We start from the raw sequence: 25263 nt of genomic DNA, 5'->3' as shown, positions 1-25263 counted from the left end.
GGGGCGAGTCAATATATATTTGCTCTTGTTCCAACAGGCTTACACTGTTTGTGTGTGTAATGAATTCGTAATGAGAGGATACCAGTCCACTATGGGCAAGCAAAAATGTTTTGGTTAATAAGAATAGTAACATGAGATCCATCATGGTGTATAAACAGGACAGGCCAATATTGAATACATGTGATCTTCTGAAATTATCCATAACAGAATAATAATAAAAGGGTCATGTGAGGATTCCTTTGAGGTAAAGAAAAGTTATGAACAATTTAAACAATTATTAACTAGACATAAAATAGGAAATATATTCAAATTTATTGCAATTATTTCACAATTATTTTAATCATTTGGATTCTATTATGAAAACATTATATAAATCAATAAATAGATGCATTTCTGTAATGTTAATGATTGATATGTATAGAAGACTTGCAAATTTTGTAACTCAGTTAAAAGTATATATAATTTTTAAAAATGTATTATAATATAATCATTAATAATAAAAAACAATTTTAATATTTATAATTGCATTAAAATATATAATGTTTTATGCATCGAACAAATAAAACAATAAATATATGAATACATTTTTTGTAACATTAAAGAATCACTCCTCTTTTTTTTTTGGAAATAGGCTCATTTTACAATTCAATTGTTTAATAGTTAAACAGTTGAGTTTAGCCATTTTTTTATCTATTCAACCTATCTCTGGGACTGGCAGGAGCACTTTTAGCTTAGCTTAGCTTAAATCACTGAATTGGATTAGACCATTAGCATCTCATTTTAAAATGTGACCAAATAATGTCAATCATTTTAAGCTTAACTCTTCTGTAGTTACATCTTGTATTAAGACCAAAGGGAAATGAAATGACTGTATAATTGAAGTGATTGTCCATTAACAGAAATGTATGCAACATGTAAAAGAGTGTGAGGAGGGTTTCCTTTAAGTGCTTGTGGGAATTATAACATGAGACATGCTCTACTTTTCCTCATTGTGTACGTCAAACTCTCTCTCTCTCTTTCTCAATGGAGGGTGTGGCTTCTCTTCACACAAACAGTATCAGATCAGCTGTTAAACTCACACACACTATGCCACTTCCTTGTGGAAGTGCTTTTGGCTTCCAGAGTCTCATTTTCAAACTCTTTAGAAAATTTTTGTTTCATTTCCCTACATGCTTTTAATCAACCGATATGCGGGAATGCTTATTTTGAACAGCTGACAATAACAAAACAATGTCTGCTTTGTCAGCATTATTGATGTAATTACACAAAATTACAAGCTATGACCAACCGCTATTTCTGCATGCAGATGACTGCAGTTATGCATCTCATACAGGTCCTTTAATCTGGTAGTATACAGCTGAAGTCAAAATTTTGAATCCTCTAGTGAACTATTTATTCTTTTTCAAATATTCCTCAAGTGATATTTAATAGCGCAAAGAAATTTTAACAGTATTTCCTAATATTTTGTTTTCTTCTAGAGCAGAGGAGCCTAAAGTTTTTATTCTTATAAAGGGCCAAAAACCAAACTCTATTAAAGGCTCTGGGCAGAACACATAACAAACCGTATTACAATGAAATTGAAAAGGTGAATTTGCTCATTTATACAATAATATTTTTTTTTAACTAGAAAATGTTGCTTTAAATCATATCAACTAAACCAGTATAACTTTAAACATTTTATAAGGAACTTATTACTGTAAAAACGTAAACAATCACAAAACACAGTGGAGTTCGATGCTGCTGAATACACTAGTCGAGCTACTCCTGCTTTGATATGCTCGCAGACGACTTGTGCATTGTCCTCTATCGGTTAAGTGACAGTATTTACATTTTAAAAGTCTGATTCATTAGCAACATTTAATTGAATCATTTAATTTTAGTTTGTTTTTTGTTTTGTTTTTTTGTAGCTCAGCAATAAAAGTAACAAGAGGTTATGTTCAATTCGATCTCTGTCAAAGGCATTCACTCCAACCCACTCTATCATTCCCACTCTCTTTTCTGATTGGACGGTGGGCCAATCAAAAGGTTACCATAGGCCAACTTCAGCCCGCGGGCTCTACTTGGGGCATCTCTGTTCTAAAGAAAGTCTTATTTGTATTATTTCAGCTAGAATAAAAGCATTTCTTAATTTTTTGAAAAGCATTTAAAGGTCAATATTATTAGCCCTCTTAAGCAGTGTTTTTTTTTTTAGTTGTCAACAAAATAAACAACAGTTATACAATGCCTTGCCTAATTAACTGCGTCCTAATCATCACAAATACTGCAGAAGACCTACTGGAACTCGCCTGGACCCAAGATTCTCACAGAAATCAGTTAAGTTTGTTGAAGGGAAAATCATGGTTACATTAAGTATGGTGGCATGCGAGAAATCTGCAGAGCAGATGGCAACATCAACAGTCTGATGTCTCAAGACATTTGTGCTGCCCATTACATTACAACACACAGGGGAGGGCAAATTCTAAAGTGCTCCTTTTCATACTTCAGCCTCCACATCAAAGTTCTTGAAAGCAAAGAAGGTCAAAGTGCTTCAGGATTGGCCAGCTTAGTCACCAGACATGAACATTATTGAGCATGTCTGGGGTAAGATGAAGGAGGAGGCATTGATGATGAATCTAAAGAATCTTGATGAACTCTGGGAGTGCATGAACGCTTGCTTTGCCATTCCAGGTGACTTTATTAATAAGCTATTTAAGTCATTGCAGAGATGTATGGATGCAGTCCTCCAAGCTCATGGGAGTCATACACAATATTAATGCTTTTTCCACTGCACCATGACAATATATATTCTATACTGTATATTATTTCTGTTAAATGACAAGACATTTGCCTTAATAAGGACCTTACTGTCCTAATTAAATAATTTGAAATCATATGATCATGATCATATTTTATTTTGGTAAAATAAGCGTAATCTAGAGACCTATGCCTTTCATATAAGCCACTTCTGATACCAAATTATCAACTAATAGTTAAGTGATTAATTGTTGTTCCTAAAACTTGGATAGGCGACTTTATCAGGTAGTACACTGGTATCTTAAAAAACATCTATTGAAATATTATGTACTGTCATCATGGCAAAGATAAAATAAATCAGTTATTAGAAATGAGTTATTAAAACTATTATGTTTAGAAATGTGTTGAAAAAATCTTCTCTCCGTTAAACAGAAATTGTGGAAAAATATACAGGGGGGCAAATAATTCAGGAGGCTAATAATTCTGACTTTAACTGCATAAATGCATGATAAGCCTTACCCAGGCATCTATCAGTCAACAGGACACCTGGAAAAATGCTGATCGAGTAAATAAACGTGCTTCTATAAAATAATTTCCTCAAACTGGCGAAAGTCTAAATGATATCTCCGCATGTAAACATGGCATCTGAAGTGGCAATAAAGGAAAGGAAAGGTGGAGTTGCAGAATGGTGGGCCTCTGGGTCTCGTATTGCAGGTCAGTGTCGGCAGCAGCTGTGTGAATGGATGCAAGAGGCCAAGCGGCGTGCTGACAGAGTCATGCGCTCCACAGAAATAGACTGAGAAATGGCACACGCGTTGATATAAAGCCGCTCTGAAGCACTGTGCTAAATCTATAAAACTGTGCAAGAAGAAAGTGAATCAAGAGTTAGACTAGACTTAAACACATGTGTTTAGCTGGGCCTTTACTAAATGAGCACTGTGCTACATCTGACAGATCGCACTATTATGTCTTTAATTTTTCATTTCTTTAAAACTTGTTTTAACATGTTTAAATTTTTAAGTTTTATTCTTTGTTGTTTTCATTTTCTTTATACTTGTATTTTATGTCTCTTTTATTCTTGTTTATGTAAAGTACTTTGAATTGCCATTGTCTATGAAATGTGCTAGATAAATAAACTCGCCTTGCCCTGCCTTAGACAGGTGGTGCATTTACAATGTGTGCAATGTTTACATAAATGTATATAATATTGTGTAGAATGATAACCCAATTCAAACACTATGAATCAACTAGTCAGTCTGGTAACACTAACCACATTTATCATCTAAAAAATAGCTCAGTCATTGAAATGAAAGTACTGTACAGCTGTTCTGAGGTCAGCTGTTACATCACAGGGAATGTAAGATGACATTATCACAGCATCAGCCAATCAAATCTGTCTATAATAAAATGCTGAGAAATGTTATTGTATCACTTCGTAATGTAACGATTCACCTGACTCATGTTTCGATACAATTCACAATACTAATCTCACAATGTGATTTAGTCACAATTTTTAAACAAAACTATTTGAAACAATTTGAAGGTGAAGAGCCCTTTCATTTTTTCTAAAATGCTGCACGTTTTGCAAAATCATTGCTATTTTAAAAACAAATCCCCACCCCCAACCAAAAAAATAATAATCCAAACTAAAGAAGACTCATTAATACAGTTGAAGTCAGAATTATTAGCCCCCCTAAATAATTGCAGTTTAACAGAGAGAAGTTTTTTCAACACATTTCTAAACACAATAGTTTTAATAACTCATCTCTAATAACTGATTTATTTTATCTTTGCCATGATGACAGTAAATAATATTTGACTGGATATTTTTCAAGACACTTCTATACAGCTTAAAGTAACATTTAAAGGCTTAACTAGGTTAATTAGGTTAACTAGGCAGGTTAGGGTCATTAGCCAAGTTGTTGTATAACGATGATTTGTTCTGTAGACTATCGGAAAAATATGTAGCTTAAAGAGGCTAATTTTGACCTTAAAATCTTTATTTAAAAAATAAAAACTGCTTTTATTCTAGTCGACATAAAACAAATAAGACTTTCTTCAAAAGAAAAAACATTATCAGACATACTGTGAACATTTCCTTGATCTGTTAAACATCATTTGGGAAAAACCTGAAAAAAGAATTTTAAAAAAAACTTAAACTGTGACTGTGCTGCTGGGATTTTACTTTTCTAAAAAATTAATATCAGCATATCTCCTTTTTTTTGCATAAGTTGAGGTCTTTGCACATTTACAACGTCCCCTGCTGATGAAAAAACTCTTTCACTGGGGACTGAGATGGCTGGTGTGGAGAGGAAAGCCTTTCCTAAATCAGAGAGCAGTGTGGACAGAGGTGGTCAATTAGCCCCCTCTGATACAAGAAGAGAGCCTGACTGGCATAAAAAAAAAAAATGATTATAAAATGACTAATTATATATTAGGATAGAGACAAGATTATGAAGGTGAATAATTCATATTATTATGAAGGTGAATAATTAATATTACTTGTATAATTAATTAGTATCAATCTGATACACTTAAAGGGCACCTATGGTAAAAAATCTACTTTTCAAGCTGTTTGGAAAGATCTGTGTGTTGGTATAGTTTATAGACCGTCATACTGGGTTGATATGAACACACCCAGTCCTTTTTTTTCAATTTAACTACAAAAAAAGGGTCGGCCAATTGGAGCTGTTTTCAAATCGATCGCACCATTACGTAGGTGTGCGATCCCCCCGCCCACCGAATTGATTGACAGCTGCGCGCATTAACATGTTCCGGTAGTCACGTGTATATGTCAACAAGACCAGGCAGACATACGCAAAGCAACCGGGAATAAAAGCTCTGTTCTGTTCGCTAGGATCAGCAATCATCATCAAATGTGATTAAGAGTAAGTTTCACATGTTTAAAGTGTTTTAAAACAGAGTATGTGTGTAATTAATTACAGCGTTTTACTTCAGCTTTACTTCATCACCACAGCCGCGTGTCAGAACAATTATAAAACAAGACGCTTCAATCCCGGTTTGTGGAAGTTAAATCAGGTTTATTTTGTACATTAGCATAACAGATATCCACACAGTACTTGAGGTTAGCCTTAACTAAGCTAAGCGCGCTCTGTCTGTCTGCCTGCCTGCCTGCGTGCGTGTGTGTGTGTGTGTGTGTGCGCGCGCGCGTTAACTTTGTAACGATATTGTGTGTGACTCATCAATGCAACTTCACAATACTGATTAGTAAAGGTTAGTTCTTACTGTAGTATCTCACAAACGCTACGTGAGACCTTCTTCCTTTAAGTCTGTCTGTTGTCTGACGCAGCTGAGGGAGGAGGCATGTAGAAATAGTAGGCGGGAAAAACTCGTCTTAAAGGCGCAGTACGACAAAACCACCCCCTGCTGGAAATCAGTATAAAACAGCATCTTGTAAAAGGTATAATGAAAAATCTGATGGCTATTTTGATCTGAAACTTTATATACACATTCTAGAGACGCAAAAGACTTGTATTAAATCTGAAAAAAGGGGTAACCTAGGTGCCCTTTAAAAAGAGATAATCTTGAACATTTTTAAATACTCAATAATAATAAGCAAATTGTTACAATACGCATAAATTAGTTTGAAAAGGAGAGGGTTAAAATAATCTAAAGAGTGCTTCTGTAACAGAACAACTTTCTCTTTCAGTTTGAAAAACATCTTCACACTTTCGCTATGAAAACACTGATGCACCGTGTGATCTCCATAGCTGTCGTCGGAGCAAGCAAAGCTGCAACTCAACCGGTCCGCTCGGTTTGGCATGTTAAAAGTTTTTTTTTTTTTTTGCGTATAGAAGTCTGTGACATTAGTTTTTCACTGTGCTAATGGTTTATGTGCGTCATATTCGTTGTTCTGTTAGTGTAAATAAGCGTCTTTTTGCAGTATTTGCACACAGTTAGCGTTTTGTCTAGCACACTTCACTGCTGTCATTTTATTCTGCTGCCCCACTTCTTGCTCGCCGCTGTTGTGCAGGTAAAGCGAGTTTGCACCTGTAAACACAGTGCCCCTTCTGTTCAAAACATGTATCACGATTCATTCAACATTTCAACCCAGGGCTCAACAATAAGGACTGCCCAGTGGCCCGGGGCCAACGTGAAAGATGCTTGGAACAGTAGACAGGATTGTTACTGGCCCCTATTGGCCAGTAACGATGAGCACGTTATTTTTTTCGTAACCTGGTAACAACAAGTACAGCGGAAAGATGGCAACATCAAACTATGAGGCTAAAAGAGAACGTCTGTTTCTAAAGTCTTGGAAGCAGACAATTACATAAGTACAAAATTGAAACTGGAAAAAAAAAGAGTTGCCGTCAGTTTGGCGAGCCATTTTTATAAAAATAATTAAGAATTTCAATAAAATACCAGCACATTTTCCATACTGCTCTTTCGTTTGCATAAAATCTTGAATTTAGCTCATTATACATTTATTAACATTTTTTAAATGTTTACATTCTAGATTCACAGACATGATTTTGCCACATTATTTAAAATAAAAAATGTTGACAGGGCAAATAAAAATCTCAACCACTGGCCCGATCGGCCCAGTAGAAAAAATCCTTGCCGTTGAACCCTTTCAACCAATTCGAATTGTCAAATATTTGAATCGATTTTTAACCAGCTCACTGTGAATTGTTACATCCCTATAAAACACACTTGCACTTATTTTACCAATACAGTAGCTTAATTTTACACTCACAATTAAGACTATGTAAAATATGTTAAATAACATACGTGTGACTGCATATTTTAACAGAAAATGTCCATAGCTTGTAATTAGCAAGTACTGTGTATCCATTATTTAGATTTTGAATTTAATTTCTGATTATTTTGTTAAAAAATTATTTACATTTTTTGTAGTTTCTAATAACATATTGCCTGAATTAATTGTTTCAAGAGTTCACACTTAGCTGATGATTTACAAAGCTTATTTGGCATGCTGTCCCGGGAGAGAGCCCCGAGCTCAAGGGCTTCTCGAGCCCGGGGCTTCCTCCCGTTGGCAGAGCAAGAAGGGAGCCCGAGCTCGGTGGATCTCAGAACTCCCCTGCCGCTGTAGCTAAGGGAACGTAAGGAATTAGACAAGCTTGATTGTTATGTATGTTGAATGTCTTTGGATGGTGGGAGGAAACCGGAGAACCCGGGGAAAACCCACGCGGACACGGGAAGGACATACAAACTCCCCACAGAAACACTCACCGGTCCTATAGAACTAGGACCGGCAGTATTCTTGCTGTGTGGTTCACAGTGCTAACCACTGGACCGCCGTGCCGCCCAATCAGAGGTAAAGGAGGAGAATAGGGGAGGAGGGGGGTTTCTTCCAAACGAAGATAAAGTGAACTGAAAACTGAGGCTATTTATGGTGCCTTAGGGCTCATATGATTGGAAGATTAGTGATTAGCAAATACGAGACTGGACGTGATAAATCATAAGCACGTGATCCTCTCGAAATTAGTTTATGAATAAACTTCACTTAAATTATTGCACAATTGTGTAATGAGTGGCTAGTACTTTTTTCCTGCTATTAACTTATTAACAATATTACAGTTTTTTCTATATTTTGGATCAAGTAAATGCATTCTCTGTGTACAGGGCTAACCAAACAATTCTAACAATATTAAACTATGTATTACAAAATATGCAAACATGTGGAGTCTTAAAATGAACAATAGCTTTATCCAATTATAAAGGCATTTAGATCTCATTATGGCAATTGCTCTGTCTTCATTCTATGGTCTGATGCCAAGTTGGCACAATAAAATAAAAACAAATATATAACATCTCTCTAACTGTTCCAGCCTTTTCACATATTAACTCTTCAGTTTAGCAACATTTATTTTCACACACTGACTAGTAATGTCTAGAACAGTATGGAGTTGCACTTGTTTGTGTAGAAACTATATCCTGGACACTGGTTGCTTTTAGGAAATTATCTGTCATTATCTGTTAACAAGCACAATATATCACAAAAATTGATGGGATTTATTTCCTTATTGCCGGAAACTAAATAAAAGCCCATTTCCTGTCTTTGTTGGAGGATCACTATCATATGAACTCACTTTAGAAATAAGATTATGCTCCTACAATCATTGTCTTGATGGTATAAAGATTACCAAAAATATATAATGAAATGAATTGCAATGCCTCTAATGCACATTAAGTGATCTTGATTGTTAGAGTGGTGAAGATTTACAAACAGGCTATTGCCTACTGTAGTTTACAATGCATACTTTATAATATTAAAATAAATGTTTGACATTATTAAACAGGTGACGTTTATTAAGTCACATTTAAGCATTTTTACAGAACACTATAAGTACTTTAAACACTCTTATGAGGAAAAGTACAAAATCTGCTATATTATTTACTTATTTATCAACACCTAAGATGCCAAACAAAGACATAAGACTACATTCAAAAGAAAAAAAATATAATAGGAAATACTGGGAAAATGTCATCTTACATTTCACATTTCACAAAAATCCTCAACACATAAATATCTTGTGAAATGTAAAAAATTTGACGTTTGTCTTATTTTGTGTTTTGTGATCCTAACAAACTTTCAGTCTAAATACTTATTCTCCAATGATTTAATAAAAATTTGTAGGCTTAAATGTATTATGCAGTATTATTGAGCAATTAGAGCTTGACAAGTCCCCCACAAGTCCAAAGACATGCGCTACAGGTGAATTGAGTAAGCTAAATTGTCTGTAGTGTATGTGTGTGAATGAGTGTGTATGGATGTTTCCCAGTAATGGGTTGCAGCTGGAAGAGCATCCGCTGCGTAAAACATATGCTGAATAAGTTGGTGGTTTAATCCGCTGTGGCGATCCCAGATTAATAAAGGGACTAAGCCGAAAAAAAACGAATGAATAGTTATTGAGCAACAAGCCCTTAACAAGTACTCCTCCAAAAACTGTTTTAAAGCATCCCAATATGCACTTTAAGAGTGTGTAGAACTGCAATCTAAACAAAGGTGGTGTATTAAAAGGCTTTCAGCATATTATAACAGCTTGTCACCCTGTGATAAGCACAGTTATTCTGCAAAATTAACGTTAAAGTGAGCGGCGTTCGTCTGACAGGTCCATTGTGATAGCACCCTCCCAATGGGTAATACGAAATGGCCAAGCATCCAGTCCCAAATATACAATCTCATTGAAACTCCAAGTGAATTTACAAGAGAGAAGTTAAAGACCTAAAAGTCTTCGGATGCCTACAATTTTGTTCTTTGTGGTCATGTGCAAAAAATAATGTTCCATTATTACCAGATTCAAAACTTTGTAGAGCTAAAAACCGAAGTTCTGCCTAGCCAAAGACAAGGAACAAAAACGGAGCTATACAAGGCCTGGGTAATCATCAACAAGCAAATCAACTGCATTCTGACAGCAAACTGCACCTGTACAGTCAGCAGAGTATGCAAACTTTCACTTTCACGTTTCATTCTTAGCATTCTATGTCCGCAGTTCAATATACCACATTTAGCAATATGTATGATTTAGCATTAGGGGTGTCAAAAATAATCGTTTTTTCAGTGCACTGCGATGCAGACGCGGACAATTCGGTATCGGTTCAGTAATAATCATAACCGGTTATTACTGACGTCATTTACCTCATATGCGCTCAGTCGCGAGGGAGGCGATCGCGAGTATTTACAGCGCTTTAACTACTTAAAACTCATAAACTGTGCACAATTTCACTGTGTGTGTTTGCTGGATCAGTCTTTCACTGACATATACAACAATAGCCCCTATTTCACTGAGATTGAGAGAATGAAAGTAGCCTACTCCATTTCTCTCTCTCTCTCTCTCTCTCTCTCTCTCTCTTTTTCACACACACACACAGTGGCCCATTTGACCTGCTGGCGTGGCTTTTCTTCTCTTCTCGGCTGTTTTACAGCGTTACTTTTGCATCCAGAAACGAGTGTGTGTCTGCAGAGTTTTCTCCACCGTGTCTATCATACATCAGCTGTGAGATCGCCGCTGCCGCCTGCCGCTTATCAGCATCACTCATCTGTGAAGAACGCAGCGCGCAAGAGCCAATCGCAACCGTTTTTTTTTTTTTGAGGGTGTGACCAATCAAAGGGGTGTAAGAGAACTAGACAAGGATCAGAATTTGAGCTGGATATTTATATTTGTTTATATTATTTGCTAAATGCTCGTTTTGTTTAAAGTTACAGTTTATATATCTGACTGTTTGTACTAAATGACAAAATTGTATTACAAATAGTATATAAATATAAATATATTCATATATTTTAATACAAGAAATGCTCCTGTGAAGAAAATATAAAACTGTGTATGGAAAGCACCGTCAATGCACCGTGATGCACCGAAATATGGAATTGAACTGAATCGATGGCATGATAATCGTAACCGAACCGAACCGTGTGACTAGTGTAGGTTCACACCTCTATTTAGCATATCGTGAACTTACCAGATATGAAATGAGAACTGCAGAGTCAAGGATTTTTAATTAGGTCCTCATTCCATTCAGCTATTCTGATGGCTGTTAGCCAAAGACGTCTGCGGTTGGCATTAAAAGCAGTGTGGTGTACGCTAAAATTTAAGTTTTCTATTCTTGGACTTTCGATTTTGGCATCCTACCACAAAACACGACATGTTTGCTATTGCAACTGGCCTTTTTTTGCAACCAGTATGCATGGTAGAACCTGCGTGACGTCATGTGTGACGTAGGTTTGTAATTCCACAATTCTGTTAAACACAAAAGAAGATATTTTGAAGAAAGCTGGAAACATTGCCTTCGCAGTATTTATTTTTCCTTCAATGGAAGTCAATAAAATAAAATTACCAGCAATTTTCTGGAAAGGTGTGTATGTGTGAACAGGTCCTTTTTGAAAATACCAGTAAATTCGTTCTGGCTATTTTCCGGAAAGAGAAGTTGTAACATTTACCGGAATCCTGCGCTGTGTGAATGCAGAAGGAAGATTGCCGGAAAGAGCGCGTCCACGTCTAGAACGTGCTGGTGTGAGACGTCTACTTTAGCCAATCAGAACAGTTAGACGTATTCACGTCCGCACGGTTTATGAGAATAAAAGCCTTTGAATATTTGTCCAGACACATTTAGCTGCTAGAAATTAGTCAGATCACGTTTATATGTTCATCTTAATGCCAACCGTGTAATTAATTATCGATAAGATGCTTATGATAAGCCGTTGTGTGTTTACCTTCAAGCTTTGCGTGTGCCCATGAAACAGCCTGTGAGCGCCAGCACACACACATATCATGTACATCTCGACATGCGAAAGTGTTTATCTATGCGTTTTCATCGAAGTTGTTCACAATTCTGATCCATCCACAGAGTTTGTGATGTAGTCAAATGTTTACAAATACAAGAATAGCCGTTTAGAGGTAATTTCTGGTTAATGATGTCAGAATTTACCGGTATTTTGGAATGGATGTGTGAATGCTCTTTTCCAGAAAAATTCCATAACGTCCTCGCCTGTGTGAACAGCGCTTTTTTGAATTTACCGGTAAAGTCGTTCCGGAAATTTACCGGTATCACTGTGTGAAAGGGCCTGTTCGTTACCAGTTTTCAGCTTTCTTCAAAATATCTTCTTCTGTGTTCAACAGAATAAAGTAACTCATACACATCTGGAACTACTTGAGGGTGCACTGTGAAAAATGCATGGTTCAACACAATTCCTTCATGTTGTCCCAACACAAATCGATTATTCATTCATTTGCTTTTCGACCTAGTCCATACCTGCCAACACTCCCGTTTTTCCTGAGAGTCTCCAGTATTTCAGACCCTTTTCCCATTTGTTCCATCGCCCGGAAAACTTCAGGATATTCAGAGACAAATGTTGGCAGGTATGACTTAGTACCTTTAATAATCAGGTGTCGCCACAGCGGAATGAACAGTTAACTTATCCAGCATATGTTTTACGTAGCAGATGCCCTTTCAGCTTCAACCCATCACTGGAAAACACCCATACACTCTCATTCACACACATACACTACAGACAATTTAGCTTAGTCAATTCACCTGTACCCAGAGAAAACCCACGCGAACACGGGGAGAACATGCAAACTCCACGCAGAAATGCCAACTGATCCAGCCGAGGCTCGAACCAGCGACCTTCTTGCTTTGAGGCAACAGTGCTACCCAATGCACCACCATGCCGGCCACAAATCGATTAAGTTAACAAATTTTTTTTTTACAAATTTAATTAGACTGAACATAAAAACTTAAGTTGAAACTCAAGAATTGTGTTGATTTTCAATTCTGCGTGAACTATCCCTTTAATACTTCTATAGGAACTCAGAGCTATATTGATCATTATTTGTAAGTCTCTTTCGATTTGTACCAGCAAATACAAAAAAAAGGTCTGTAGCTGCTAATGACTGCTGTGTCATTGAAGATGCCTACTACAATGTCTCTTCATAAGAACTGAAAGTAAAACGGAAGTGAACGGAGGTATCGGCTACTAATAACAAAACTCATTACCTACAAAAAAAGTGCTCGTCAGAGTAAACAAGCTCTCAGATGTCATTCCTTCTTGAAACATAATTACTTTAAATATAACTAACCACACCTCAGTGACAATAAAGTAGCCTAAAGTTACATTATATCTCGACTACATCACATATAGGCTTCAACACAAGCGCACGAGCTTCAGTGTTGTTTATAATAGGAGCGTTGCGTCACTCGCTAAACTGGTGTTGGTGCAGTTACGTCAAACTTGTAACGTTAAACATAAACGGCATTGTGTTTAATGAGCATTCGTGACATCAGTGTGACAATAAAGTAGTAAAGTCCGACGTCTTACCACTTCTTAGTGCACTCTACGGTGAGTTCTTGAAAGGACGCGGCAAACTGAAACTTCGACGCTCTTTTTCCAGCGCGCTGGAGTCTCTTCCACACCGATGTCATGATGGCTGGACTTACATTAGACAATTCCTCTGTGAAGAGCCTGACGAGTTAAAAACACATCTCGGGAACTGCTGTGTCACTTGGCTTTCCCCTGGTGTTTGAGGGATGGCAGCTCCGCGCGCCACCGCCTCATTCACACATGCTCCAAATGTCAGATGAAGATAAGCGCAGACAGACACACTGAGCAGAGGAAACACACAGCCAGCCACTGACATATCCTACAACACACTGGAATGACTGGAAAAGATAGAAGCGCTGGGTCATGAATTATTCAAATCTAATATAATATTCATTGTATGCTAAAAAATGAATCTTAAAACGTACAGCGTTATTGCTCCACTTGTAAACTATTGTAGCCATTGCAAACTTAGGTTTTATTAGGCTTTTACACGTAGTTTTGTGCTGTAAACACTATATTCAGCTCTATATTAAACAAGGTATAACAACAACAAATATATATGTATATTCTTTCTGCATATTAATAGCAATATGATATGGAAATAGCATTATATATTTTTTATATTTTTAATTTTTAAATAATGTTTTTTTAATATAAAAAATTGACATTAAAGATAAATTAAAGAAAGGATTAAAGAAAAATATGTAATTTTTGAGCCATACAATGTATTTTTGGCTGTTGACAAATTAATAAACTCATGCAACAAATTTTTTGTTTTGTTGTCCAGGGTCACAAATGACTATTAACAACAACAACAACAACAACAACAAAAACAATAATAATAATAATAATTATTATTATTATTATAATTATTATTATTATTATTATTATTATGGCAACGCGGTGGCGCAGTAAGTAGTGCTGTCGCCTCACAGCAAGAATGTTGCTGGTTCGAGCCTCGACTGAATCAGTTGGCATTTCTGTGTGGAGTTTGCATGTTCTCCCTGCGTTTGTGTGGGTTTCCTCCAGATTATCCGATTTCCTCCACAGTCCAAGACATGCGGTACAGGTGAATTGGGCAGGCTAAATTGTCCGTTAGTGTATGCGTGTGAAAGAGTGTTTGAGTGTTTCCCGGTGATGGGTTGCAGCTAGAAGGGCATCCACTGCGTAAAACATGTGCTGGATAATATTGCGGTTCATTCCGCTGTGGCAACCCCTGATTAACAAAGGGACTAAGCCGAAAAGAAAATGAATGAATGAATGAATGAATGAATGAAAGAATGAAAGAATAATAACGTGTGAATTTACATGTCCTACTACCTACGGGAATAACCAAAAAATAGAAGCACTGGTCATGAATTATTTAATGTAGCTTTAGACTTTTAATTAATTAATTAATTAATTAATTTTTAAAAATTAAGTAAATAAAAATAAATGAATTAATAAAAAACTAAATTTAAAACAAATACATTTAAAAAGAAAATAAATAAAAATAAAACAAATAAAAATAAATAAATAGATTTAAAAAAAAATAAAAATAAATTTTTTAATTAAACTAATTAATTAGTTAATTTTAAAAAAGAATTAAAAAATAAAGCAATAACTAAATACAATAAAAATGAAATTATTTTAAAAATAAAATAAAATAATAAAAAATAAGTAAAAAAATTAAAAAGATAAAATAAATAAAAATAGATAAACAAATAAAATATATATTTTTAAATAATAAAAAAAAACGCAGAATAATTGTGTAAAAAAAAATTTCAAATAGCATATTGGCTGGATAAATCGTGTATATCAAGTAAAATATCAGGTAAAGATAAAATATTTCAATGACAATTATATATCATATGTTACTTGTATGATGTTATATATTACTGTAACTGTCTGATACATTTAGCTGTTTAATTAATTTGTTTTGTCCCCAGAATTTATTAGTCTGAAACAGTTTATTAACATTCCCCACCATTGTCAGTGTGTAAAAGGAGCAGTAAAAATATTAACAGGGCAAAAACATGATATATAGCACAGATCTCCCCTGGGTGAGGTAAAGTAATATCTCATTGTGCTTTCTTACCTTGCCGAGAGAAGCAGTTTGTCTTGGGAAAAAAATGGAGGCTGGCAAAGCTATTCAAAGTGCTCTAAGGAAGGTCAAAGGTCATCAGTACCTCATTTGTGAGCTCTTTTTTTTTTTTTTGTAACTCTGCTGCAAATAATACCATGGGACTGATGATTAATAACAGCAAGACTGGGATGTTACTTTGCATTACTTTAATATCTACTATGGCCAAGTGTGAGTTCTTGTTCACTACAGCACACCCCCCAGTCATGCTGTTTGATCTATGTTTAGGTGGGGCTAAAATAGCAGGTAGTCTGTGTTATTACGACCAGTTTTGCAGACATCATGATTGTTTTGGGCTTTGCAAGCTGATTCTAGAACAGTGAGAGGGAACAAGCTGAAACTTGCCCCTGTTGATTAGAGTTCAGATTAGCTTTGGCAGGTGTGGCAAGTCCAAAACCAAAGGGGAACTTCTGCACAGCAAGCAAGATAAACTTTTTTTTTTAAAGTCTAAAAATAAAAAGAGAAAATGTTAAAAGCTATTCGTACTGCAGGTTTCATTTCTAACATGTTCAATAAAAACACTTTTGAGAAAAAAAAGTCTGAGGCTTTCAAGTCCCACCCAGGTTCACTACAGATGCGTACCCAGGTCTATATTATTTGGGGACAATAAAATTCGAAAATGGAGGTACGTCTTTTCACAGTTTTTGCAAATTCGCCAGAGGCTACTGTGTACGCTTTTTGAGGATCTCAATTTTCTCTCACGTGTCATCTTCTCCACCAGAGGGTGCAATTTACACTTCAGCTGACCAGGCCAGCTTTCTGTCGACTGACTGACAGACCAAATGACCCATCCACCCCCGTTCCTAAACCCAACTGATAGTGTTTTCAAAAGTAATCTTAAAAAAAACAGTCACAGGCGCATGATTTCACCACATTAACATTAATGGGTGAGAGGGTCTGCTCATGGCAGGGTTGGGAAGTGGGAACGTGGACGTGAAAGAGAGCACATACTTCACTTCAACATTCAGAAACATCAGCTTGAGAAAGCAACATTTTCTATGCGCCGTCTTTAGAGGGAAGTGAGTAAAATTCTGTCTAAGATGCAAGTTATTTAACAATTTTCATAAGAAATTACACATTTAGTTTACTGTATAATATATATATATATATATATATATATATATATATATATATATATATATATATATATACACACACACTTTTTTTAAACCTAATGACCGATCGACGGCCGTGCTTAGCGTCATGGCTGACCTGTTGCTCAGTGGATGGGAAAGAGCGTAAGATATCAGAATGAGTCATCGGAAAGAGCTTGGAAAGGAGAAGGTAATTATTACTTTTGTACATGCAAAGTCCCTTTATTCTAGAGTCTTTGGTATATCTTAAAACTACCGTGTTAGATACAGAACCTGTTGTAATATGGAACTGTTAAGTTGATTTAATTTTCAGAATTTTGCGCAACTCATTTAATTAATAATTTTACGTCAACTGGTGTACTCACTTTTTTAAAGTAAAGTCAACTAATTGCTTTTATAATTCAAAGTGAAAAGGAAGAGAGAGACGTAATTAACACTCACCAATAATGAATACAGTTCCTGCTCAAAGCTGTAGACTTCCTGTTAGCAGAGTGCGCCCTGGACTCAGAACTTCCTGTTTTCCTGTGGCATTGACCTCCTCATGCCCAAGTACCAACTGCAGGAAATGTTCTAAAACAGTGGTTCTCAAACTGTGGTACGTGTACCACTAGTGGTACGCAGACTTCCTTCTAGTGGTACGTGGAGAAATGAAATATGTCATGTACATGCTACGCACATTTCAAAATATATAAAAAATTATGCATATAATATGTAATATATGACATATAGCCTATATTTCTGAGGTAATCTGCCACGTTTTTTAACTGTGCTGAGTTGTAGCTGCTTAACTGGGCCAACTACGCTACTGTATTTAATGCTGCTCATTTTAATGGTGGTACTTGAAGAGACAATTTTTTTCTGAGGTGGTACTTGATGAAAAAAGTTTGAGAACCACTGTTCTAAAACAAGACAAACCTAAACAAACACGACTGGTACATTTCTTAATATGCAAATGAGAGTGTTTGAACAAAAAATAAATAAAATGTTACACAAAGATGATAGTAATATAGTTTAAGCAATTTTGTAGATTATAATATAAAAAAAATTATTCAAGTTTTGTCCCCTATTTAACAAATGAAATGACCTTTAATAACAACAGAACACAAGCTAGCATGAATTTGAATAAACGCTTGTGAAGATCATTCCTATTTTAGGTAACTAATTACAAAGATAACCACTTAAAAAGTACTTTCTACACTCAAAACATTGTTGCTGCCTAAATGTTTTAGTTAAAAAAATTAACTAGTTAATTTGCTATTTTTGCTAAATAAACTATTTTCTAGTCATCAAACTGACTAAACAAATAATGTTAAACTGTTTTATGCAGTTGAAACATAATTAGTTTATTAAAATAAGTGAAACTAACATAAAAACATTTGTTGTCATGACTTTTTGTTAGGGATGTAGCGGTATCAGAATTTCACGGTACGATAACACCTCGGTATGAATGGCACAGTACGGTATTTATTGAATAATTTACAGGAAAAACAAAACTAATGAAAAGACTCAAAAAAAGTGCCAAAAGTGTTTATTTACCTTAGCACAAAACATATCAATGACATACAAATCAGCCATCTATCTGTATGTTTCGAAACAGGAACTTCAATTTTTCAATTTTAATTACAAAAAACTATTAAACCATATAAAAAAGAATAAAGTTTCAATTTAGTATTGTTGAAAACTCATCACATTCAACATTTAATCACTCACTCACTTAGATAGAGATGAGTTTTTTAAGGAAAATTATCATATAACTATAATCTGGTAAAAGCTGGGATCTCTGGGCATGTTCCCTGCAACAGAAAAAAAAACTCTCATTTGGGACTGAGGTTTCTGGGACAGAGAGATATGATTTAGCCAAGGTTGACAGCAGTGGGTAACGTTGTGCATTGTCTTTCCACCACTTGAGAGGACAAGCCATGAGTGAGATAGAGGTCTCTTTGCCGTACAAGTCAATGTCTGCATCAATCTAACAAGTGTGCTGTGTTCTGCAGTCCCCATGACTGTTTTAAGTCGTATTCCCCGACTTATATTTCACCACAGTCTGGCAGTGCCTGCATATTGTTTTTGTCTTTGTCTGTGATCTTTTCTCCTTTTTCGTATCTTTTTAGAAAGAAACTGAAATGCTTCCACATATCCGATTTAAAACTCTCAGAAATATAGTTTTATTGAGTCATGCGCCTACGCTAATATTGAAAATAATTACTATTGCGGTATGACGGTATTTACAATATTGTTACATCCCTACTATTTGTCATATCATTTTTTACAATGCAGAAATAAAAGTACAAAATCTGTCACTGGGGGGGGGGGTGGTATAGCTTTTCAAAAGGTACATTTTTGTTCCTATCAGATCATTAAAAGGTACATATTATTACCTAAAAGTGCAAATGTGTATTCATTTCAATTCATCTTTATTTTTAGAGGGATTTTACAATCTAGATTGATGTCAAAGCAGCTTAACAAAGAAGCTCTAGTAAAGAAACTGTCAGTCCAGTTTTCAGAGTTCAGTTCGGTGTGGTTTAAATTTCACTGCTGAAAGTCCAAACACTGAAGAGCAAATCCAGCGATGCACAGCTCCACAAGTCCCAAAGCAAGCAAGGAAGTGGCGAGGAACCAACTTCAGCAATTGACGAAAGTGAAGAAATCAGGCTCAGTTGGCGATGACCATTTCTCCTTTGACCGCAGGCTGGAGAATGCTGGACGTCCATTACAGAAAAGCTGCAGGTGTGAGAAGGTGACCAGCTGGTGTACAGGCTGGCCCTTCAGGATCAATGCGGAGACTTGTCTGTCACTGAGGTCTTACAGGAATCAGTCTCATGCTCGCCGCACCTCCATGACCACCACAGCTACTGCTCAGGATACAGCCTGGTCCAGGATCATGGAGACATCTAGAAGTTCTGTGTGGTTGGCATCATCTCTTCACAGGTATTAAAAGTGTACCTTTTGGAGAGGTACCACCCCAGTGACAGATTGTCTTTATTTCGGAGAGTGTATACTGCAGCTACTTCACGATGGACATCCAATGTTCTCCAGCGTCTAGACTTCAGCTCTGCACTAGAAGTTTGACCAGAGGAGAAATGGTCATGCTCAGCTGAGCCTGGTTTCTCTCAAGGTTTTTTCCTTCACTTGGTCAATTGGTGAAGTTTGTTCCCCACTGCTGTCACCACTGGCTTGCTTGGTTGGGACTTGTGGAGCTGCGCATCGATGGATTTGCTCTTCAGTGTTTGGACTTTCAGCAGTGGAAATTAAACCACACTGAACTGAACTGAACTTCAAACTGGACTGACAGAGTTTCAATCTACTACAACTTCTATCTTAAGCTGCTTTGACACAATCTGCATAGTAAACAGGGGCGGACTGGCCATCTGGCAATTCTGGCAAATGCCAGAAGGGCCGGACCAATTTTTAAATGTGGGCCGGTCAGTTTTTTTTAATATGTATTGTTTTTAAGTGCAGACAGCTTTAATCTCTTGCTAGATGTGATATTATGATGATGATAAAAAAATAAATAAAAAATGTTAAGCATTTGGCGCAATCGGCAACTGCCGCCTGGTTTCAAGTTGGGCCGACCCAAACCAAGGTTACCCAGACATAATCAAAATCTGGCAAAAATGTCACATTATTTCACTATCTTTACACCAAAATAAGTAGTGAATGTGCGTGTCCGTGGGTGGGGCTGTGTCGGTGTGGTAATGTGGGCTGGTGTGGCAACAGTGCCAGGGCTAAATTTTTGTCCCAGTCCGTCCCTGATTGTAAAGGAGCTATAGGAATCAAGATGAACTGAGCTGAACAGTGTTTGGCCTATATACTAACTATTACAGTATATTTCCAATGCATTTCCAATGCAGATCATTTGTGTGTGCGTACTGTTTTCTTTACAAAGTGACCTTCGCAATGACTCTTTTCTTATCAATTTAAAGAGATCAACCAAAAAATAAATAAATAACTAGCAAAAACTGATCAACAGACATCGGAGAGTTCTCTATATGCAAATGTAAACGTGTAGAGCGACATTATGAACCTGAATATGCAATCTGTTGATCCTTTGACATACATCTCTCTCTAGGAGTGGAAAACTGCGTTGTGGTAATGCTATCCCATCTGTTCGAGATCAGAGATAGCATTGAAACCACTGTGGCAAATATAGACATGCGTGAAACACCTGCTGAAGTCAGTCTGAATGACGGCAGTGTGAAAGCATTGAGCTCTATGGTAACAAGGTCATATGAATATACCCCACGCACACACGCTAGCCTCATCTGTGCCAAACACATGTAAAAGAAAATATCTGTTAAATATCTGTGTTTTCCATTTATGTACAGTTGTGAATTGCATTATGGGATGTTGATCCCTGCACTATAGACTTTTTATGTTGATGATTCAACTCTACACTTTAACAACGTGACTTTTATTGACATTTTAGTAGTTTGAAATCACATAAGAAATAATAAATAGATAAAATAAGTCTGTAAAATAACAGAAAATGTACTGGCAGTTTATTATCAGGTTTTTGTTTTGTAATATATAACACCAAACCAGATAATATATCACTTTAAACTATTAAACATGTTAATAATAGTCACTTTTCTCAACTTTTCAAGGTCAAAAGTTGTTGGAGTGAAAATTAAGATGTCATAAAGCAATTCAAAAGCATTAATAAATGAGGATGGGGTTTGATTTAAGGAGAGATATGCTGTTTCCAGATGACCGACTGAGGATTTAAATACACATGAGGCCAGCAGGTTATGGAAAATTGTTGTTTATGCTTTATGGTGGTCAAAATAAACAAGCGGGGAAACCCCTATAACTTGTTGCAACTCCTCTGGGAAGTTCATGTCAGGCTTCTTTCGGTCGAGGACTCGTGTCCTGTGATTGTTAACAAATGTCAGCAGGTCTTGGATCACTTGAGGGGAGGCAGACTTACTCTTTTGCTATTTTTGTCCTACGCATCTGCTACTTTTAATATTTCTTGTGTTTGAAAAACTGACAGGTTATTAAGCTACTGTTTAAAGGGTTCACCCCAAAATAACAATACTGCCACCCTTTACTAATGCACAACATGTTAAAAACATTTTTGGATTTATTTCATTTGTTGAACACAAAGGAAAATATACTGAAAGCAATCGACCTCCATAGTATTTATTTGTTCCAGATTTTTTTTTCCAACATGCTTCAGACTATCCTATTTGTGGTCAACACAAGAAATATATTCACAAAGGTTTTGAACCACCAGAGTGTAAGGAAATGGTGAGAACATTTCCATTTTTTTCAAGAGGGTGGACTTTCATTTTAAATCTAGGCACTAAAAATGGGTTGAGGTTCTATTAGCCAGCACTGCGACAGCTTTTGTGGTCTAACTTTATTTTGGTCCTGACCTACATACAACTTCTGCAATCACATTGACCGAAGCAGAAGCAAATATTTTTTCAATGCAGATACAAATTATTCGGTCAAAAGCAGATACGTCATTCTCAGTTTTATATATAAACAAAAGAGTTAAGTTTTCACCAAGTATACAGTATGTGTGTACAGTTCATATGTAGATTTTGCCTTTCAGAGTTTCCTTTCTTGTCAGTGGAATCAAATCACTTGGAGAAAGTCAGATGCTTTTTCTATCAGTGCTTTAAAGATTGTTATGCTTTTTTTTATAACTGATGCAACAGATGTTTTAATTTTTTAATGACAACACAATGGTAACCATTGACTTACATTATGCAAATCATCAAAGATCATAGATTTAGCTAAAAATTGTCTTTAGTGTTCTTCTTTCTTTTTGGGTCTCCCATTAAGGCATTACTATCCCATTAAGGCATCAGTCATGTTCATGACCTCCAGCTAAACACCCTCTGGCTCATCTCTGCTACTGTAGCTACACCCTCAAACTATACTATTGGTTGAGCTGGAAAGTAAATGATATATTTAATGGGATGGTTCACCCAAAAATAAAATGTACGCATTATTTACTCTCCCTCAAGTGGTTCTAAACTTCATGTTTTTTTTGTTCTGTTGAACACAAAATATGATAACTGAAGAAAGCTAAAAACCTGTAACTATTCACTTCCATAGTTCTATGTTTCAGAATATCTTTTTTTATCTTTAACAGAAGAAAATAAAAAACAAGGGTAAGTAAATTATGACATGCATTTTTTAACCAAACTATAGATTTAGGTCCATCACTTAATATTTTACCCAACGTTTACGCTTTTGCGTTTGATAAACCCATGAGTGGCTTAATTGTAGTAATCAGTGTGCAATAAACTGAGCTATGACAATTTAGTTTGTCACAAAAATCCCTTATAGAAGAGTCATATAAAAGCCTGAGCATATGAAGCATTTAAAAGGATAGTTCACCCCTACCATACCCACCCCCCCCCCCTTAAAAAAATTCTGCCATCATTTGCTGACATTTTATTTTGTTTTAATAAATACTAAAGAAGATATTTAGAATTAAGTTGGAAACCTGTAAACATTGACATCCATAGTAAAACAAATAAAACCTTGAAAGTCAACAGTTACAGGTTTTCAACATTCTTCAAACTATCTTCTTTTGAGCTCAAGAGAACAAAAATCAAGCATAATAGTTTGGAACAAATCAAGAGTGTGAATGATGGCAGAATTAAAATTTTTGGGTGAACTATCCCTTTAACCTCTTAAGTCCCAATGTTTTTTTTACATGCATTTTTTATTTATCTTTGCTATTTTAGGCCTATTTGGAACCTACTTAAAATAAAACCTAAATATCATCTTTTAATATGATGTACTTTTAGAGAAAAATTATGTCCATATATCTGGACTTGTGGTCCAAATTTATATAAAACACCTTTTCCTGACTGTTTTTAATGCATATATGACATACATTTTTTTTACATTTTGACTATCAGAGGAGTAAAAACACAATTTTTTGCCCCATTTTGGACAGCTAAAAATAGTGTTTGGGACATTTCATATGCTGCAAAACAGTTGCAGGATGACACTGTATGTCTGTAACAAAATATAAAACATTCCAAGTATTTTAAATAGCCACTTAAGTGCTAAAATGTGCCGTACATCAACGTGGCCACTAAGCCCTAGAAGATTAAGTTAAATGCACTCCCTATTTAAGCACAACTAGGCTACAGAAGAACTGGACAATACATGACCAAAGACTGTAAGAGAATAATATGAGCTCATTGCAGAGTAAGAGGAGGAGCTTGTGAAGTGTGTTTATGTCAGACTGGCAGAGCCATCAGCGCTGGGCACAGACACTGAGTAAGACATACATACAAACATCTTCTCCCTCCCTGCTAAAACTGACAATGACATGACAAACACTAACTTTCAGACTGAACACTTTTAATGTAAAAAGCTGAATGCTTTAAAAATTATAAATAAAAAAATAAAATATAAATAAATAAATAAATAAATAAATAAATGTTTTTATATACTAGGAGTTCAAACATATTTGACCAAACTTAAAAAGCTTGCTCATTAAACATGTTCAATTTTGAATAGAAAGTGTGCCTGCGTTTATTTCTTTACTAACTTTTTAAATGCATGAACTTGTGGTATGCTAAAGGGGAATTTTCTGCCATCTTTTACTCTCTCTATCTCCAGTAGTTCCAAACCTGTTTGAGATTCTTTCTTCTGTTGAAGACAAAGAAAGATATTCTTAAGAATCTTGGGGGGAAGTATTGTATTGTTTTGTTTCTACTATCTATATATCTATGTTAATGGCTGCTATTTTCCAACTTTTTCAGAGATGTCTAGTTCTTAGTTCAGCAGTACACTGTAAAAATATCTGTTAATTAAGAGTTTCTGTTTTCTGTTTATTTGCGGTTGTGAATACTTTTTCACTAAGTTTGAACTAATACATAGAGAAATAATTCTGTAAAATAACAGAAAACATTCTGGCAGTTCAGACAAGGTTGTTGTAGCATAATTTACAATACTAACCCAGACAATATATCACTTTAAACCAGGGGTGCCCAGACTTTTTTGTATGAAGGGCCAAAAACCAAATATCATTGGGAGCCGTGGACCGAAGGTAAATATACCAAACTATATTACATTAAAGCTTCAATGGGTGATTTCTTATTTAATTCTGAATATTTTAAAATAAATAGAAAATATTACTTTAAATTGTATTTTGTAATTTTAAAATGATAACTTACAGTAATAAACACATTTGTAACACAGTGGTGTTCAATGTTGAGACACTAGTCAAGCAGAACCTGCCTTTGACTTGATTTGCTCATCAAAGTCTCCGCATTGTCGGGAGACAGTACTGTACATTTAAACAATATCTGATTAATTTTATTTAATTGAACAATTCAGTTAGCTTTTAACAATAAAACAAACAAAGGGTTACATTCAATTTGAATTAAAAATCTCGAAACCATCCCCATTATTCTCCCTCTCTTCTCAGATGGGATGGAGGGCCAAATCAAAGGTTACTATGGGCCAACTTTAACCTGCGGGCCCTAGATTGGGCATCTCTGCTTTAAATGATTAAAAATGTTCGCTTT

At 35.7% G+C, this 25263-nt stretch overlaps 1 protein-coding gene across 23 annotated transcripts in view; it reads right to left on the bottom strand.

The window, feature by feature from the left end:
- The window catches only part of ehbp1l1a (EH domain binding protein 1-like 1a), a 76485-nt gene extending 62687 nt beyond the window's left edge, over positions 1 to 13798 (bottom strand). For all 23 annotated transcript variants that reach the window (XM_087260617.1, XM_087260622.1, XM_087260624.1 and 20 more), the window contains exon 1: positions 13538 to 13798. In XM_087260617.1, the coding sequence (XP_087116743.1) occupies positions 13538 to 13641 (104 nt within the window). In that variant the 5' untranslated portion in view covers positions 13642 to 13798. The remainder of the gene's footprint in view (positions 1 to 13537) is intronic.
- Positions 13799 to 25263: the final 11465 nt, after the last annotated feature.

This window comes from Danio rerio, chromosome 7 (assembly GCF_052040795.2).
Source record: "Danio rerio strain M-AB ecotype USA chromosome 7, GRCz13ab, whole genome shotgun sequence".
Taxonomy (NCBI): Eukaryota; Metazoa; Chordata; class Actinopteri; order Cypriniformes; family Danionidae; genus Danio; species Danio rerio.
The sequence above is the reverse complement of the archived record's forward strand: the minus strand, read 5'-3'. Positions and strand labels throughout refer to the sequence as shown.